This window comes from Melitaea cinxia, chromosome 7, assembly GCF_905220565.1.
Source record: "Melitaea cinxia chromosome 7, ilMelCinx1.1, whole genome shotgun sequence".
NCBI classification, from domain to species: Eukaryota; Metazoa; Arthropoda; class Insecta; order Lepidoptera; family Nymphalidae; genus Melitaea; species Melitaea cinxia.
Window position 1 is genome coordinate 14,788,021 of NC_059400.1, and position 19,226 is coordinate 14,807,246.

Consider the following 19,226-nt stretch of genomic DNA (forward strand, 5'->3'; position numbering starts at 1 on the left):
TAACTCTCGTCACGAATTCACCAGCTTACTCCCCAATTCAAGCGAGCGTAAAGAAGTTTCACTTCAAATATTAAATTTGTAAGAGGAAGTTTCCCATTTTCGTTATTATATTTGAAGGTCACAATTTATATGTACCGACATGAGTGATAAATTCGTGCATCTATTGATAATATTTGATAACTCTACTAATATATGAGAGTGAGTTGTAATTATATTAACGTATTTACGTTAAAACTTTTTCGCATCGACTGTACTTCACCTCTTAAATAAATTGATCTCAGTATTTCTATAGATAAAACGTTAATGCGTCTACATTGTACTGCCGCAATAAATAAATAAGAGTGTCTCGCGGAGAACCGATCAGTGACATATTGACTCTTTACCAATTAACTCATTAATAAAATAAAATAAAATAAAATAATTTTTGTTTTAAAATAAAATAAATATTTTTAAAATGATCGAGAAGAAAATTGTGCCCGCTTTTGCTGAACTTAGTGAATTTGCGAGCTTAAGCGTAAGTTTTATTTATTATTTTGTTATTTTTTTTTCCGATTATTAATAAAGTCATATATTCTATACATCTTTAATATTTTTAAATTAGTATGAGTGCACATAATACTCGTAAAATAATGTTAAATATATATATATATATATATATATATATATATATATATATATATATATATATACTAGCTGACCCGGCAAACGTTGTCTTGCCGCTAAACGCTATTTTAAAATAGGGGTTGGTGGTAGAAGGGTGAAAATTTAGGGTTGTATGTATTTTTTAATGTTGTATCATAAAAAAATAGAAATTAAAAATTTTGTCTAAAAAATAAAATAATAAAATTTAGGGATGGACTACCCCTAACATTTAGGGGGATGAAAAAAAGATGTTGGCCGATTCTCATAGATACCGGATAAGTACAAAAAATTTCATCAAAATCGGTCAAGCCGTTTCGGAGGAGTATGGCAACGAAAACTGTGACACGATAATTTTATATATTAGAATATATATACACTCCTAAAAGTATTCAGCAATATTCCTGAATAAAATATTTGATGTAATATTTTTAATAATAGAGTACAATGTTATGATGCATAAACTCAAACAAATAGCTAATTTTTGTTACCAAATTTCTTGGATTTACGTGAATAAAAGAATGTTTAAATACAAAAAAAAATTAACAAAACAAAAGCATAAATTACTCAAACTAAAAATTAATGTTCTTATAATTTAGTATTTTAACTAATGTAATAGTGAGTGACCGAGCTTAGCTCGGTATTTTTAGTAAATCGTTTTTTTTTTTGGAAATTATATTTAAATATATTCTTCTATTTTACCAACATAATATTAAAAATATGTTTTGGCTATTTAAATAAAAAATAACGAGTGCAATTATAAAAAAAAAGAAAAAATAATAATCGATCTGGAAAATTGAGGATTTGAACCGTTGTATTTTCAATCGATCGCGACCGGTCGATTTACCACCTGAGTTATTACAACTTTATTGACATTTGTGAAATTTATTATACTATTTGTATTCTAATGATATTGTAGCCATTTTTCCATTGCCTATAAACAGGAATAAAACGACATTTTCTAAAAATGAATCCTAGCTAGATTTATTTATATCCCCCGAAATCCCCTGTATACTAAATTTCATGAAATTCGTTGGAGCCGTTTCCGAGATTCAGATTATATATACATACATATACACGAATTGCTCGTTTAATAGTATAAGATATTTAATGATTTCTGTCAATTTTCGATTTTTGATATGAAAATCAATTGTAGTCAATTACTAAGCTTTTTATAGGAAAACATAAAAATAATTTTATGTATTTTAGGCAACTGAAAGTTCCATATAAATTTTATGTTTTTTTTATTTATAAACAGACTTTTCGAAGCTATAAAAATGATGGAATAAAAGCATTATTTGCCAACCCTTTATTAATTTTTGTTTTCTTTTTTTTTTTTTGAATAGAAAATTTGCCTCTTTTGTTAACTTTAAAGGTGACAAAACAGAAGTTTCTCCGTATAATTCCAATTTCAAATTGTTTATTTGTTCTTTTTGTTGTGTAAAAACTTTTTTTATAACATAATAATGTTCAGATTCAAACAAGAACTCTGGAAAGGCACTGCAAATTTTTCATTTAAATTTTTTAACAACATTTTTATGTGGAATGTTTATGTCGAATATATTATTTTATATTTATTATATTAGTCTATATAATATTATAAACATGCGCAGATTATTTACCAATAAAAAATTACAGGCCGGTGGTTCGGTGGTATTCGCGACGGATGACTTCTTCGCACCATGTGAAAATATGCTTAATGATTCTGAACCAATTTTCATCGCGGATAAGTACACGGAATTTGGGAAATGGATGGATGGGTGGGAAACAAGAAGAAAGAGAATACCTGGCCATGACTGGTGTATCCTGAAACTGGCCACCAAGTGTGTTATCCGAGGTGAGATTTTAATTTATGTCAAACTTAATAACAATAACAGATAATTTAAAAAGTATAACTAAGCGTAAAAAGCTTCACTAATCCATAGTTATTTTTTGTAAGTCATAAAATGATTAAGAATAGAAATAGAGACTTATGAACATTACATACGAGCACATTTTAAAATTAAAAAGCCATGTACGTATTAATAATCAAAATATAAAAAAATAAACAAATAAACGGCCCGCAGTAGGATTTTCTCTTCCTTCGGGGGTCCGGAAACACAATACACAAGCACAAACGCCCAGACCACGACAAACATCTTATGGCCAATACAAATGTGTGTCACATTTTGGGCTAAGCACTTTTTTAAACTATAAAAAAATAAATTATAGAATAATTTTGAGAAATAAATTTGTATTTATATAATAATATGTAATTTTTTTTATGTAATAATATGTAAAATTTAAAATAATGATAAGTAACATTTTCCCACTAACTTTCACCTAACGTCAGTAAAAATTCAGTAACAAATCATAATCTTAATAACAAAATACTAATTCGTAATTCTAAAGATATCAATTTAAAAAAAGTCGCACGATTTTTTTTTAAATAAGCTTTAATTTTAAAGAAATGTTCCTTTCCTCAGCAACATAGACGCTAACAAATCACGCAATTTTATTTTAGATTAGCCAGCGATTACACACTAGAATTTTTCTTCTTGTTAACATGGAATCACGTTGTTCCAAAAACTTTGATGACGTTTGATTAATTTAACACATTGTTTTTAATTAAATATATGTTAAACGAAATGTAGTTCATTAACGGAATAGTGCCGCTAAATAATATTGAATATTTTTTTTTAAATACTTTAAAGCAGACAAAACTATATTTTTAAGAAATTTAACTAATTGTTTTTTTTTTTTATTTATCGAAAACGAATTTAATGTACTTTAACTGGAACAAAGATAACTTTTTTTTTAAATTTATTCACCGATGTTTAAAAAAAACCCAAATTTTTTAATAAATATCACGAAAAACACGCAACAAAATTTCTGATAAAGAAAATACTCGTGAATAAATTTAAAGCCTTTAAAACGATAAAAGAATCCTTCGAAATTTCACGTTTATCTCACCAAAATACAGATAAGTATAACCTCGTATTAATTATTTTTTGCAAAGTGACACATTAAGTACAAGGTCTTCTTAGATTAGAATAAGTTAGATATAATTTTTTTTCCATACTGTGTTACTTGATGTTACAAAAAAAAAAAGAAAGGTCACATTAATTATAGCGACAAATTTTCTTATTCGTCAAACAACACGAGTACATCAAGTGACTAATAGTTATGTGACAAGTAGTAATTATTAAAAGTGAACTATGAAAACAAAAGCCGTTTATTACAAAAAAAAACGAATTTAAGAATTTCACATTCCTTTTTTTAATTTTAAACAGATAACACTAAAATTTAAAGTAGGTACTTAAAACGTGTGGTACAAAACGTAGTACACTACCCTCAAAATAAAATTATTCTCTGACATTTTTATTTTTTTATTTTTAGGTCTCTTGGTGGATACAGCTTTCTTCACTGGGAACTATGCACCGAAGTACTCCATCCAAGCAGCACGACTAACGCCTGAAGGTAAATAGCTCCATTTTATTTATTAAAACATGTAATCAATAAAATAAACTTACCCGAACCTAATGTTTACGCATTTGTTGATTTTATTGATGCTGGTTAAGAAGGAATCGCTGTATAAATCATAAACAATTACATATTTTTTATTCGTACCGTTAAAATCCGAAGAACACATCCAACGCAATTAGAAAGTGATGAACACATTCCGTGAATAAAGTGTCAAAATTAAGTAATATGATAAAACTAAGACTAATATTTATTCCAAATACATCCCGTTATATAGAAATGTAAAAAAAGCTTTGATAAATAATTCTCATGATGAATAAGTAGCATGCTTATAATAACAATTTTGGATTACTACGTTTACTGACACAAAAATTATTTAGAAAGAGAGTTACACAGTGCGATAGGTCCATTACATTGGTTACTTTCTTTTAGTTTATGAAATTTTTATTCAATGATGTGAAAAATTATGATATAAAAAATTCAAATGTATTTCGAATTTTAATGAAATTATTCGAAATATGATCTGTTTGTTACGTGTATAGTAAAACATAGTGTAAATTTTACTTACAAAAATTTAGATTAAAAAGTTTCCTTCATTGAAATTATAAAATTATATAAACATATTCTACTAAACTGAAAAAAGTAACAAAAGTAATCGTCTCGTTGTTCAAATGTTCTTTATTTAAATGAAGTAGATATAAAGCGTTGTAAAATAAGTCTAGCTCTTCAACTATAATGAAGGAGTAACGCATTTCATATTAATGACGACCATCAGATACGCAGAATACAGATAGAAAATAAAATACGATAGCATTTTAAAAATAGTATCAAAATAATTAATAGAGAAGACGATACATATATAATGATCTGTGTGTACAAAATATTTATGTAATTTCATATGTATTTATATATCGTATCGACGAGAACAATGTTGCACAATAATTCAGTTAAATAATAATATAATAAATAAATATAAATAAATATGTTTATTTATTATAAATTTGTTTTTAAAGAAGTTAAAATATTTTTTCTTTATGAATTTTAATAGACTAGTAGTTAAAAAAAATTAATTACATGTACATAATTTATTTACACTCACAAAAAATACAAATATAAGTTTTTTTTATCTGTCATTGATATACCTCAAAGTATCACATTTTATTTAAAACCCTAATAAAAGTCTATAACTTTTTTTTTCACTCTAGCAGCGGCCTTTGATGTAACAAAGACATAAAACCGTTCATATTTTATGACTTTTATTTTAAACTGAAATTTCATTTTATTATAATCTGAATATTATTGGATTAAGTTCATATGTTAAAATCGTAATGGCATGAAAGCCTGTCAACGGATATACTTTGCACGCGATATCATGAACAATAACGCTATTCATACCGCATATTTAAATTTTGTTATCACTTAAGTTACAGATAAGAACGAAAAATAAAATTGTAAGCGTAGAATAAAATATATTTGCTATTAATACATTTTTATAACATTTCTTTAATTTCTGTCATTTTTATATTTTTCCGTGTAAATTTTATTTTGAGAATATTAATAAAAACATATTAATATTGATCTGTACTCAAGTACCTATAAACTTCCTCATAAATATTTAATACAATACAAATATTATAATATAGTTATAATTAATATTATAATTTGTTGACGAAAACAAAATTAGAGATTGGCTATTTCCATTTCAACTAATAAGAAAATAGAACACATATTTAGAATTTAGCTTAAAATAATCCAAAGCTCTAAATAACGCCGCTAATTATTTTCTCCAAATGTAGAAGAAGCGTTATTGCCGAGGAGGGACACGCAAATGGGGTCAGCGTGCAGCGAATGTGACTTGGAACGGGTGAAACAGCTTAGGTCTGACAAATGGGAGGAAATTGTCCCCATAACGGCTCTGCGACCGGGCTTTGAAGAGTCCAGAATGAACTACCAGAAGGTATTTTTGTTTTTCTCTACGTGACGTTCGAATTTTATTTATTGTTGAATGTTTGATCGATTCATTGATTTGAAAGCAATTTCATCATTTATCATTTTATAATTATTTTATGTTACTGTTACTCGTATGGTCAGTTTTTTAGGTCGTTCGTGTGTAGGGATAGAAAAAATATATAAAAAAGATTTTATTTTTATTTTAGAAAGTATATTTAAAAAGACTTGATTATAAGTCATATTATCTGACGAAAAATGTTAATGAAATCGTAAAAGAATAACAGTAACCATAAATTTCCAAGTTTACAGTAATTATGAACTGTAAAATCGTTTTAATACGAAACAAAAAAAGTCTTTTATTAATAGCGTTAAAAATTCACAGCTTAATTCGCTATTCCGTTGCAAATTGTCAGATATATATTTCCATTCACAAAGACAGAGAGAGATAAACACATATAAATTGGTACTTTAAAAACTTTGCTTTCTGAGTTTTAAACTTTCTACAAGACTTACAAATTGTACATAATAGATCGCGTCGCCGCGAGAATACAGGGAAATTCTGCATTTTCACAATTAAATTGTTTTATTGTTGTAGGTTCTTTCAGATGAATCGTGGACATATATAAGATTAAACATATATCCCGATGGAGGAATCGCCAGACTTCGTGTTTACGGCGAAGCGAAGCCCGAAGCACCACCCCATGATCAATTGGTTGATCTGGCTTCGATGCTCTCAGGAACAACTTGTTTAGGTAAGGTTGATTAACTACGTTTACTTACATAGTTTAGTGATAAGTGTCAGTTATTATTGTATCTAAAGTTAAGGGATTAGGCACGTTCTCATTTTAAATAATTAAAAGTTTACCAAATTATATTGAGAATATATATATATATAGTTTACTAGCTTCTGCACGCGAGTTCGTCCAAGTAGGTCCAACGCTAACTTTAATCCGCAAGGAAAAAATACCTGATTTGGAATCATTCTTTATTAGTACTACCGCTCCTATTGATCTTAGCGTGATGATATATGCTTATGCTTCCTCGATAATGGGCTATCTAAAACTTTAATAATTTTTCAAATTGGAGCAGTAGTTCCTGAGATTAGAGACGTTATAACAAACGAACAAACTCTTCAGCTCTATAATAGTAGTATAGATATGTCAGAAAACAAAAGGAAAATGAAGTCCAATTTTTAGAAACGTATTTATGAGAGCAAATTTGCGAGGCTTAGATACGAGGGGAGTAATAGTATCGCGTTTACAAATTCTATCCCGTAGCGATCCAAACGAATTGCTGCAATTTCGCAAGCACACCCTCTAAGACGACGTTTTGTCACGATAGCATTTATGCATCTGAATTGTGAATCGTCTAAAGTGAACACTCGAAAAAGTTAACAAGCTCAAATAAGATTTTAACTAATTATTTAGTCACAGTTTCAAAAAGTCAAGTTTCGTTAAATTTACTTTTACGATTCCTGGCCTTTTCTGTTCTAATCGATCTTAGAAAAACTAAAAACTTATATCTGGATTATTTATTTTAGGATACTCCAATGCACATTATGGTCATCCGAGAAATATTATAAAGCCAAATAAAGGAGAGACAATGGCAGATGGTTGGGAAACTGCGAGGCGATTAGACAGACCTGAAGTTCTTGAAGCCAAAGATGATGGAACATTAAAAGTACTAGGTAAATATTTATGAAATAATAGCTATCCGTTGCAGTAACGTGCTTTTTGTTTTAATATTGTCTCAATAATGTATTAATATTGACTGATTTATGTCTTATTCTTTAATACTTGCGCTTCAGACTGTATTATTCCACTACTAGACATAGGCCTTTTTCCCCATGTAGGAGAAGGAATAGAGCTTAATCCACCACGCTGCTCCAATCCGGGTTCGCGAATATATTCCCTACTATGAGTAACGATCGCTATCAGCTGGACATGATTACAACCGGCACCGAGGGCTTAACGTGCTCGCCGAGACACGGTGGGGAAACCCACAAGGAGTGAACAAACACCCAGACTACGGCAAACATCTGTATAGCCAATACAGGAGTTTGTCATTTGCGAGTATCGAACCTGTAACCGCCAGCGCAACAGCCGCAAACCAGTGCTGTGACCATTGCGCCAACTCGTCATCAATACTTATTAATTACACTTCAATTACAATTCAATATTATGCTATAATTCTTTTCATAATATTTACGATATAAAACAAATAAAAATATATTCGTAACGATATGTTTTAAACCTTTCACATATACAAGTTTTAATTATTAACTGCAAATATTTAAAATGATAAAAATATTTCCATATTATAGTAGAAAATGATTCAAATAATTCACTTCATATTCGCTTTATATAACTCAGTTAATACTTGTAAAACCCGTTTGAAACTTTAGTTTTCTTTTGCAGGAGAAGAGTGGGCAGTTTTCAAATTAGGCTTTTGTGGAACCATAAAAGAGATTTGCGTTGATACGGCACATTTCAAAGGCAATTTTCCAGACTCGATAAAATTGGAGGGAGCGTTACTGGATGAGGACTGGTCAGAAGAAAAACCATGTCATTGGTACAACATTTTAAATCCCAGTAAGGTACGAACTATAGTGATTTTTTCAAAGAATTTTATATTTTATTTGCTTAATTTAGTTTTCTTTAACATACATTGTCTATTTTTAAGGTAGGCAATACAATGCCTTTTAAGTTAAAGGCAAAAAATATACTTATTTGTAATTAAACAAAATACATTAATAAATAGAACACCTACTTCCAATAACGTAAATAATTTAAAAATCGTATTTAATTTTCATTGTGTTTTCAGTTATCTGCAAATAAGGAGCACTGGTTTTCCTGCAACTCCGATGTCATCTCTCACATACGAGTGACTATAGCGCCTGACGGTGGAATCAGCAGGATTAAGACATTTGGACACATTGAGCCGAATATATTTTAAATTATTTCACGCTTAAATATAAGATATCGTTATTTATTTTCATAAGCACTGCACTTAATTTTGCTACGTTGAACTGTTTGCACAGTTAAACGGATGAAAATAAAATATTATATTATTTTATTTTATTTCGCACTACATAAAGCTGCACAAATAGAAACGCACAATTGTTAAATTAAGTGTAAGGAAAGTTTTATTTACAACACGCAAGCTATTCACGGGTAAGAAAAAACAAGACTCGATTTATTAAATTGTTGTTATCTCGCTGTTTTTTTGTTGTATTTATAAGCAATTGTTGGTTCTTTGCATATGGAAGTGTTCTAAGTTATTATTTAATGAATGTCTCAAATGATTAATTGTGATGGTAAATTAAATTTAAATATTAGACAAGATTTAAAATTGTGAGTATTTCTAGTTGAAAAAAGTGTTTGTGTGTGTAATGAATTTATTAACAAGTATTATTAATTTTTAATAAAGAATAAACACGTTACGAAATTTCACTTATCTTATTTTTTTTTAATCCAATACCTGCTTCGTTTTATACAATTTTTAAAAACTTTTCTAAGTAAACGCAGCAACTAAAAATAAATATAAACTTTCATTGGGAAGATTAACTTGTTCCAATGCTTAAAAAAGTGTGTGTGTCATTACAAATCGATTTCATTAATATCTGAAACGGCTGGACCGATTTTAACGGGACTTTCTAATTCCAAATACCTGATATAATAAGAAATAACTTAGGTTACTTTTATTTTAGAAATTTATTTATATTGTAACTCTGCGAACTGAACAAAATTTTTTTTTAATCCACGCGGATGAAGTCGCGTAAACAGTTAGTATTTTATAACATAAGACTTTTTACTTGAAAATTTTACGACAGTATCAGATGTCCAAACTTACATAGCAACCATTACATTTAAAAAAAAAACAAGATATGATTACAACTATGAGCTACTGTATACTGAAATAATTGTGTTTGCTTTCGATTCAGCCTGTAATATCCCACTACTGGGCATAGGCCTCTTTCCCCATGTAGGAGAAGGATCAGAGCTTAATCCACCACGCTGCTCCGCTGCGGATATAGTCCTTACTATGAGTAACGATCGCTATCAGGTGTACATGATAACAATTGAGACCGACGCGACGGCTTAACGTGCTCTCCGAGGCACGGTGGAGAGACCCGCAAGGACTGCACAAACACCCAGGCCACGACAAACACCTGTATGGCCAATACAAATGTTTGTCATGTGCGGGGATCGAACCCGCAACCGCCAGCGCAACAGGTACAATTCATGGCTGTAACCTTTGCGCCAACGCAGCGTCATGTTTTTGCTTGCAAATGAAAAAAAACCTACTTCAATTAAATTTACAAGTAATACAACGTAAGTAGGCGCAAAATAGTCAAGTGAATCCGCGTTTTCAAAGATTATTCGAAAAGCATTCATCAGATCTCGATCAAATTGAAATGGGACCATAAGACAAGCATCGGCTTTCGATTAAAATAAGAATCATCAGAATTATGTATAAAGAATAGACTGCTCTTGCCCTCCAGTGGATAATATAGCTCACTACATTTTAGTTGATCTGGCCGTGTATTATCATTTGATCGAGTTTGTGGGTCTTCCTGACAGGCCCGAGGGTCTGTCTGGGTACGGGCCTCGAGGTTGCCCTCCTTTACCCGGGCTTTCTTCACCGGGGCTTCGCCTCCGACATCGGGGCTTCGATTTCGACACCGGGGCTTCGCCTCCATTCATTGGATCGATAGTCCGAACCGAACTAGTTTTACTGGGTTCCGATAGATGGCGTCACGACAACGATGTGTACGCACCGTCATGTAAATACGCATCATCAAAGAAAACTCAAACATACTCATAATATTTTGATCAAATTGACATGACAAACATATGCTGTCGATTAAAGTAAAAATCATCAAAATTGGTAAACCCAGTGAAAAGCTATGCGGTATAATACAACGTAGGTCGACGAAAAAATAGTCAAGCAAATACGCATCATTAAATATAACTCAAAAAGTACTTGTTCTTGTACCACATGACATGCACCACCTTTCGATTAAAAAAAATCATCGAAACCGGTTTACCCAATAAAAAGTTCTGAGATAACAAATACATAAAAAAATACAGTCGAATTGAAAACCTCCTCCTTATTTGGAAGTCGGTTAGTAATGTTTCAGTTCCATGTTACTCCTTAACAAAGTGTATCGCGACTAAAGTCATAATATATTAATATCATTAAAAAAAGATTTAACAATTTCGTAAAACAATGAAAATCGCTAATGGAACGCCCCAGATACGAGTATTATATTATATCACGAAAACGTGTAAGACGTCCAGTCTCAACTGATATTAGACCGGTCTCGGTCGGAACAGAACGTAATAGGTCAAGAAATAAAATTGATAACGGAGACACGCACTGGTATTGATGACTTGTCAAACTATTATAGTTTGTTTACATATCAAATAATAAGTTAATTCCTAAAAACTTTTTCTGTTTTTATTAATATACATACCTAAGTATAGTTTATTTATAGTTACAGAGATAGTCGATGAGTTTGAGTTTTCGTAAAATGATGATGATTAATATGTTAATAAGTTTTCAAATTATCAAAGAAAATTATTGCTGCGTGTTAATGGGTGTTATATTACGTGGCATGAATGTATTTTCAGTATCATGGCACCAATATTTTACAAGGCACAAAATGATTGAAACATAGACAAAAGATGTGTAAAATTTTTGGTATTTTTCAAATATATCGATTCAGCCTATCACAATCCACTGCTTAACATATAACATATAGGCCTCCGCAAGTTAGCTCATGTTGCCCATATTCACCACGCTGGATAGACGGGTTGGTGACCGCAGGGCTAGCTTTGTCGCACCGAAGACGTTGCTGCCCGTCATCGGCCTGTATTTTTCAAAGGCAGCAGTTGCGTGGTTATCCCGCCATCGGTCGACTGTTTAAGTTTCAAGGTGGTAGTGATACTTTGTTATCCCTTAGTCGCCTCTTACAACACCCACGGGAAGAGAGGGGGTGGTTATATTGTTTACTGCCATAACCACACAGCGGAACATATAACAAGATTTAATTTTATAGAGCAGACTTTTTCGTTCTATTTGTAAACTTTCAATATATATTCATTTATAATAGTGGTAAACTTATGTGATAATAATAATAAAAATAATAATAAATACACTGTTGTACACCACAAAGAAACATTACAAAAAAAAGTGATACAAAAAAATGTAATTAAATTAGGAACAAAGCAGTGATCGTAAAACGCATCTCGGTCACTGCCACCATATTTGGATCGCTGCCAGGTCCATATAAGACCGCTTTAGTAACTCTTTCACTCGTAGTGTACTACCACAAAACAACGATCAAAATATTAGTGACAAATATAAAAACTTTGTAAATCAAGAAAGGTTATATATAGCTCTATTACTACTTTTACTGTACTGTGTGGCTACGGTACTCAAGAATATAGCCACCCCCTCTCTTCCCGTGGGTGTCGTAAGAGGCGACTAAGGGATAACACAGTTCCACTACCACCTTGGAACTTAAAAAGCCGACCGGTGGCGGGATAACCATCCAACTGCTGGCTTTGAAATACACAGGCCGAAGACGGGCAGCAGCGTCTTCGGTGCGACAAAGCCAGTACTGCGGTCACCAACCCGCCTGCCCAGCGTGGTGACTATGGGCAACACTCATGAGTTCACGCTACTTTTGGCGTAAACTTGTGGAGGCCTATGTCCAGCAGTGGACTGTATAGGCTGTAATGATAATGATGATATAGCCCTATTAGTGTCTTTCGTTAAATGTATCTATCTATAATAAGTATATACCTATTTCACAAAAAAAATCAGCTGCTATTCTAAGGATAAGTATATACTATTCTTATACGTTTAGCATAATTTATTTTAATTTATCAACTGTCTTCGAAATAAGGTCGAGGTTCTCAATTCAACTGTTTTTTTTTTTCAATGTGTGTTACCATATTCAGTTTCTTGAATTAATTAAGACAAGCGGGAGATTAGTCCGCTTTGTCCTAGCTTGTTGGCCTGTCACCTCGAATTCGGTGTACCTAAATGAAAACGCAATGGCAGAACACTGTGTGGCTTCTGAGGTTAACATTCATAAAAAAATACAGTCGAATTTAGAACTTCCTTTTTTTGAACTCGGTTTTTTAACCGAGTCCGCATCCACGGTAGATTAGCCTACCTGAATAAAAATCCACATATACCTTTACAGAAGAGGCTCAAGTATGGCAATCAAACAATTGAAGTCAAATGTACGAGCTATTTAAGCAGTTTTTATTTCGTTTTCGCTAAACTAAAAATAATAGGTATTAGATGGCCTTCTAGACAGGCCTTGGATAAATTACAGCAAATACAATACAGACGCAGGGGAACCCATTTATGGGTGATATCCAGGACGCCCGGGTAGGCAGTCCTGGACCGTATGTCGGCTTCAACACTTGGGGGTGCACTACCGACCAAACCCCTGCGGGAGCCTTCAGCCGCTTTAATTGGAGGGTCCCGGATCTGCGGGCAACAGGATCCTTCCAGCGACCGGCTGGCCTTGGCGAAAAGCCCAGACTTCTCCTCCATGGGGACTGTCCGGCTCACCTCTGAACAATCCCGACGACGCCATGTCTAGCAGGACCGGGTTCCCATCCCGGCCCGACACGAGTACAGGGGCGTTACTGGAGGTGCATTAAGTAGCGCCTCCTACGCACCTCCGTTCGTCGCCTGCGAACGGAGGCCTCGTCGGTGGCCTCCTCTCTCATCCGCTCATCGTTCTCCTTCTGGATCATTACTGTCTCGCAGAAGGAGACTATCGCCGTCCAGGACTCGTCGTCGCCGAGCATCGCGGTGATGATGCTCGGCAGTGACAAGTCTCCTCCGATATGTATATCGGACTTAGGCCACCTACTACCCGCCTCAGAAATTTTTATTGGGTGGGCCAATTTTGTTTTATTTTTTTTTATTTTTTTTTTAATAGTAAGGTGGTGCTTCTAATGTAAATTGAATTGAGATCTGATGAGTACTTTTTAATTTATCTTTTACATCGCGTATTGATCTTAATATTTTGTAGTCTACATACGTAGTATTGTCGATATTTTTTATTTTATATTGAATACAACATGGTTCTAAATATACTCATGTTTGTGAGTGACATTGTAAAGGCAGTCCCCTTTGTTGCCACTTTTCCATAATCGACATGACCTTTGTTTGACATCAATTTATATCACAATCGCATACAACGCTTAGTAAATATTATCAGGAAGACGATTTTTATGCTTTCTTTTTACTTTTCATGTCTTTGATGTATTTATGCTTTTGATGTGTATTATTATTTTTATCATTAATCGAAAAAAGCATAAGTCTTCAAGTTGTTCGTATTTCAATATGTAGAGGTACATATCTATAATGTTATAAAGCTGAAGAGTTTGTTTGTTTGTTTCAACGCATTATTCTCAGAAACTATTTTTTCAAATCAAAATCAAAAATTATTTTTTAACCGACTTCAAAAAAAGGAGAAGGTTATTCAATTCGACCATATATCTATAATATATATAAACGCGAAAGGTCACTCATCACGAAATCTCCGAAACTATAACACATGCAAACTTGAAATTTGGCAAGTAGGCTCCTTATGAGACGTAGGCATCCGCTAAGAACGGATTTTACGAAACTCGACCCCTAAGGGGATAAAACGGGGGTTGAAAGTTTGTACGAAAGTCCTATGTTTTAGAAGTAAGAGACTTGAAATTTAATATTTATGCTCTATAGATAGTGAGAAGGTGTTCAAATAATGTATCTTTAGAAATCAACTCCCTTTTGAGGTTAAAACGGGGGATGGTAGGTTGACTCACTCATCACGAAATCTCCGAAACTATAACACCTACAAACTTGTAATTAAGCAGGTAGATTCCTTATAGGGCGTAGATATCTGCTAAGAACTAATTTTACGAAACTCGACCCCTAAGGGGATAAAACGGGGGTTGAAATTTTGTATGTAAGTCCGATGTTTTTAAAGTAAGAGACTAAAATTTTAAAATGTATGCTCTTTATATAGTGAGAAGGTATTCAAACAACGTATCTTTAGAAATCAACTCCCTTTTGGGGTTAAAACGGGGGATGGGAGGTTGACTCACTCATCACGAAATCTCCAAAACTATAACAGCTACAAACTTGAAATTTGGCAAATATTTTTCTTATAGAGCGTAGACATCCGCTAAGAACGGATTTTACGAAACTCGACCCCTAAGAGGATAAAACGGGGGTTGGAAGTTTTTGTATGAAAGTCCTTTGTTTTTGAAGTAAGAGACTCGAAATTTAAAATGTATGTTCTATAGATGGTTAGGAGGTGTCCAAATAATGCATCGTAATCTATATATATAAAAGAGAAAGGTCACTAACTCACTCATCACGAGAACACAAAAACCGCTGGATGGTCCATTCATCTAGGATGAACAAAGATGAAATTTGGCAGGGCGGTAGATTATAGTTAGTATACGTCCGCTAAGAACGGATTTTGCGATATTCCACCGCTAAGGGAGTTTAATTGGGGTTGATAGTTTGTATGAAACATATACAGCAGCTATAAGTTCGTCTGATAGGTTATTTATACTGCAGCCTGAAAATAAAACCAAAAATGTGGTGTATAGAGAGGTTTTATAAAAATGACTATTAAATTATACTAAAGCCTTTCAAAAAGTTACTCAGTGTGATAAGCATTTCAAGTGACTGAAATGAAAAAATAATTTGCGTTAAACATCTTAATAGTGCAATGCAATAATAATGCATGTCTTCATAACCAAGCGGACGTAGTCGCGGGCAACAGTTAGTGTATTATAAAACCAAGTCCCCAAAAGTGTATGTGATCGATTCCCTCAAAATCTACTGAACGGATTTTTATGCGGTTTCACCAATGGGGAGAGGGCTTCAAGGGGAAGGTTTACGGATCGGCTAAGCCGATTTCGATGAGAGTTTCACTGGAAGTTTGCCGGAAAACTTTGTGACACACTGATTTCAACGCGGGCGAAGCCGCGGGCACAGCTAGTATATATATATTTATTTAAATGTATTTTCGGGGATAACTTCGTCGTTTATAAACCGATTTTGATAATTCTTTTTTTGTTGGAATGGAGATATCCTCGGTGTAGTACCATGATAAAATAACTAGAATCTGATGAAGGGATCCTAGAGAAATCGAGGAAAACTCTCGAAAATCTGCATAACTTTTTACTGGATGTACCGATTTTAATGATTTTTAATTTAATCGAAAGCTAATGTTTATCATGTGGTCATATTTAAATTTCACCGAGATCTGATTACAACTGGAGTAATCTTTGATAATACGTATTTACTTGACTATTTTTTCATCTACCTATGTTGTATACTTGTCGATATAATTGAAGTCGTTTTTTTTTTTCGTTTGCCTGCAAACACAATTATGAATAGTCAATTTATCGAGAAAGGGTGTAGGCTATATAGCATCACGCTACAACCAATAGGAGCTGAGCATTCACAAGAAAAGTTACGAAAACGGGAAAAATATTCTTTTCTAAGAGCTACCGTTACCTACACTGCCTAAATGGCTAAACCTACCCGAAAACTATGTATGACGGAAAATATTATCACCATTAAAACTTCTAAGAAAAGATCCGCGACATATGTCACATATGTCCATCTCTTAGTCTAAGTTAACTCTATTGAGTTAAAATTACAACAAATAATAAGCAAAGTGTTGTTAAAAATAATACTGCACAACTACATACATCATTGAAATAGTTTTATGATTAACACACACATTAACAAAGTATATTTTTTTTACAAAATAGAAGTATTAACGGCCAGAACCCATTACATTACAGGGCCTTGAAAAGGTTTGTCTGGTTGAAAATGTGGCCGGAACTACGAAACGGATTTGAATAAAATTTTACTTAATATTATGAGCCAGGATACAAAGGATTCTAGACATAATTATATATAAGTATATGTATATTTTCACGAAATCAAGGTGCCGATAAATATTTTATAAATGTATGCATTGGTTAATGATGATTACTAATAGTAACCAGTTCATTCTAGAACATGTCTCAAAACTTCCGTGCAATTACCACCATATTTTACATAAAGAAAAAGATATCTTTTATAAAGCTTTAATTGATATTACGTAGAAAGGCAGGTCTCTCATTAAAACCGTACGACAGTATTCAGATTTGTATGTCGTATTTCTTTTGAGCATCTCGCTAGGAAGTCAGTACAAACATAAATTAAAATTGAAGAGTTCGTATATTTAACTTACCTTTTTTATAGTTCTTAGTATAATAATGCACCGTGTTGTTACATGCCTCTAAAATATATATTTTTATACAACTAGGTCGGCAATCAAGCGTACAGCCCATCTGATGATTAGCGGTTACGCTTTACCGACCCTTCCAGGAACTGACCACCTGACCATTTGCAGGAGCTCTGGCCACTTTACTCACCACAGGAACACAACACTGCTCGAAAGCGGTATTATTTAGCTCTGATTTTCTGTAAGATTGAGAGGCCTATGTCCAGCAGTGGACTGCAATAGCCTGAACTGATACCATATTACATATAGTATAGATTTTAGACATCCATAAACACTCGGCATGTAATATTAGAGTATTTTACTTGATGGTGGGACGTACGTCTGGTTCCAAGAAACTTGGATGTCAATATCGAAACCACACCAGTCACGTTCCAAAAAATATACACTATGACACATGGGAAACGCTAACAAATATATTTTCCTGAAACGAAAATATTCCTTTCCCATGGGCAAGTAGACGACACCGTAAAAGTAGTTTTTTTTTTTCATTTATATTGGTTGCGATGGAATTATATACCGATACATTGAATAAATATGAATGTGTATCTCGCTATGCATTCATTTATAGTCTGTTACATAACATTATCGTTCCGTATTAATATTAGAATTCCTGAAATTTTAAGTTACATTACATTGCATTAAGTCAAAACTTAAGAACACGATATAACTAATTATTATTATCATATGATTAGTGAAAAAATTTAACACTTCGATTGTTGGCTAGCTTGGCAGTGGTAATACTGCATTTTGCAAGAATTCAATTAAAAACCTTCTACTTTCGTGCAATAGATAAGTTCAAAGTCAATATTTTTTTATTCCATTGTGACCCTTTTCAACTGATTTCAAAAAAGAGGATCACAATTTGGATTGTTTTTTTTTTATGTGTTACCTCATAACTATTTACTGGCTGTACTGATTTTGATGCCATGATGAAATCTGCCTGATAAAATATTCAACTGTCTAACAGTGGTATTAACGGTGATCATCAGTTAACTTTAATCAAGTAGAGAGAACGTTGATTAGCATTAAATTGGTAAACCGTGATCAATGTCAATTTATAAAGTATTTTTTATACCTTATACATTTCGTCGTAACCTTGCGATTTCCTCACAAGGTATATATAAGGTCGACGTGAAATAATTAAATTGCAAAATAACATCAAAATAACAGCATTTTAGTTTACAAATTTTCAATGATAATACCACTTTTAAAATTCACAGCATTGTTAAAATAAGTTCATGCGATATTTATTTGAAACAAAAAGATTTGGGAGACATTTGTTTAGATCGATTTCGTAACATAAATATAAATAATAATAATAATGACAATTCCTTATTATCATAAATTAAACAAGTTTGTTACACAGCCTAACCCCGCGGTATCGGTGTGCCTCCGACTTAACTTCATACGAAGTTACGATAGTTCAACAATTGTTTTTATAAATAACTAGCTGACCCGGCGAACTTCGTATCGCCTAACACAAACTTTATCGTATGGTATTAAAGTTCAAATTGACTTTTAAGTATTATCACAAATCTTTTGTATGGGAGTATAGAAAAGTGTTGTTTTTAGACTTTTTCAGGAAATTTAAATTTTTTTTTTTGAATTTTTCTCTCCGTAAGAACCATTCTCGTACTTCAAGGAACATTTTAAAAAAAGAATTAGCGAAATCGGTCCAACCGCTCTCGAGTTTTGCGCTTAGCAACACATTCAGCGACTCATTTTTATATTATAGATGGTTTATATTAATGTATTACAAATAAGTTAAAGTATCTGCAGCCGAACTAGGAGTACCTCTGCATAAGCTGTCAACGCCCTGAACCACAAAGCAATAACC

General features: G+C 32.5%; 1 protein-coding gene across 1 annotated transcript; it reads left to right on the forward strand.

Moving 5' to 3' along the window:
- Window positions 1-454: 454 nt before the first annotated feature.
- LOC123655043 (allantoicase-like) lies at window positions 455-9,498 on the forward strand. Its single transcript, XM_045590889.1, has 8 exons — window positions 455-514; window positions 2,278-2,476; window positions 4,018-4,098; window positions 5,898-6,058; window positions 6,647-6,803; window positions 7,592-7,738; window positions 8,469-8,647; window positions 8,875-9,498. The coding sequence occupies exons 1-8, from the start codon at window positions 455-457 to the stop codon at window positions 9,004-9,006; spliced, it is 1,116 nt and encodes a 371-aa protein (XP_045446845.1). The 3' UTR covers window positions 9,007-9,498.
- The last annotated feature ends 9,728 nt before the right edge of the window (window positions 9,499-19,226 follow it).

Bases quoted from the DNA above. Each gene is read 5' to 3' on its own strand.
- LOC123655043 (XM_045590889.1), top strand. From the start codon at position 455: ATGATCGAGAAGAAAATTGTGCCCGCTTTTGCTGAACTTAGTGAATTT. The intron at 515-2,277 runs GTAAGTTTTATT...AAAAAATTACAG, and splicing joins GTGAATTTGCGAGCTTAAGC to GCCGGTGGTTCGGTGGTATT. The intron at 7,739-8,468 runs GTAAATATTTAT...TTTCTTTTGCAG, and splicing joins TGGAACATTAAAAGTACTAG to GAGAAGAGTGGGCAGTTTTC.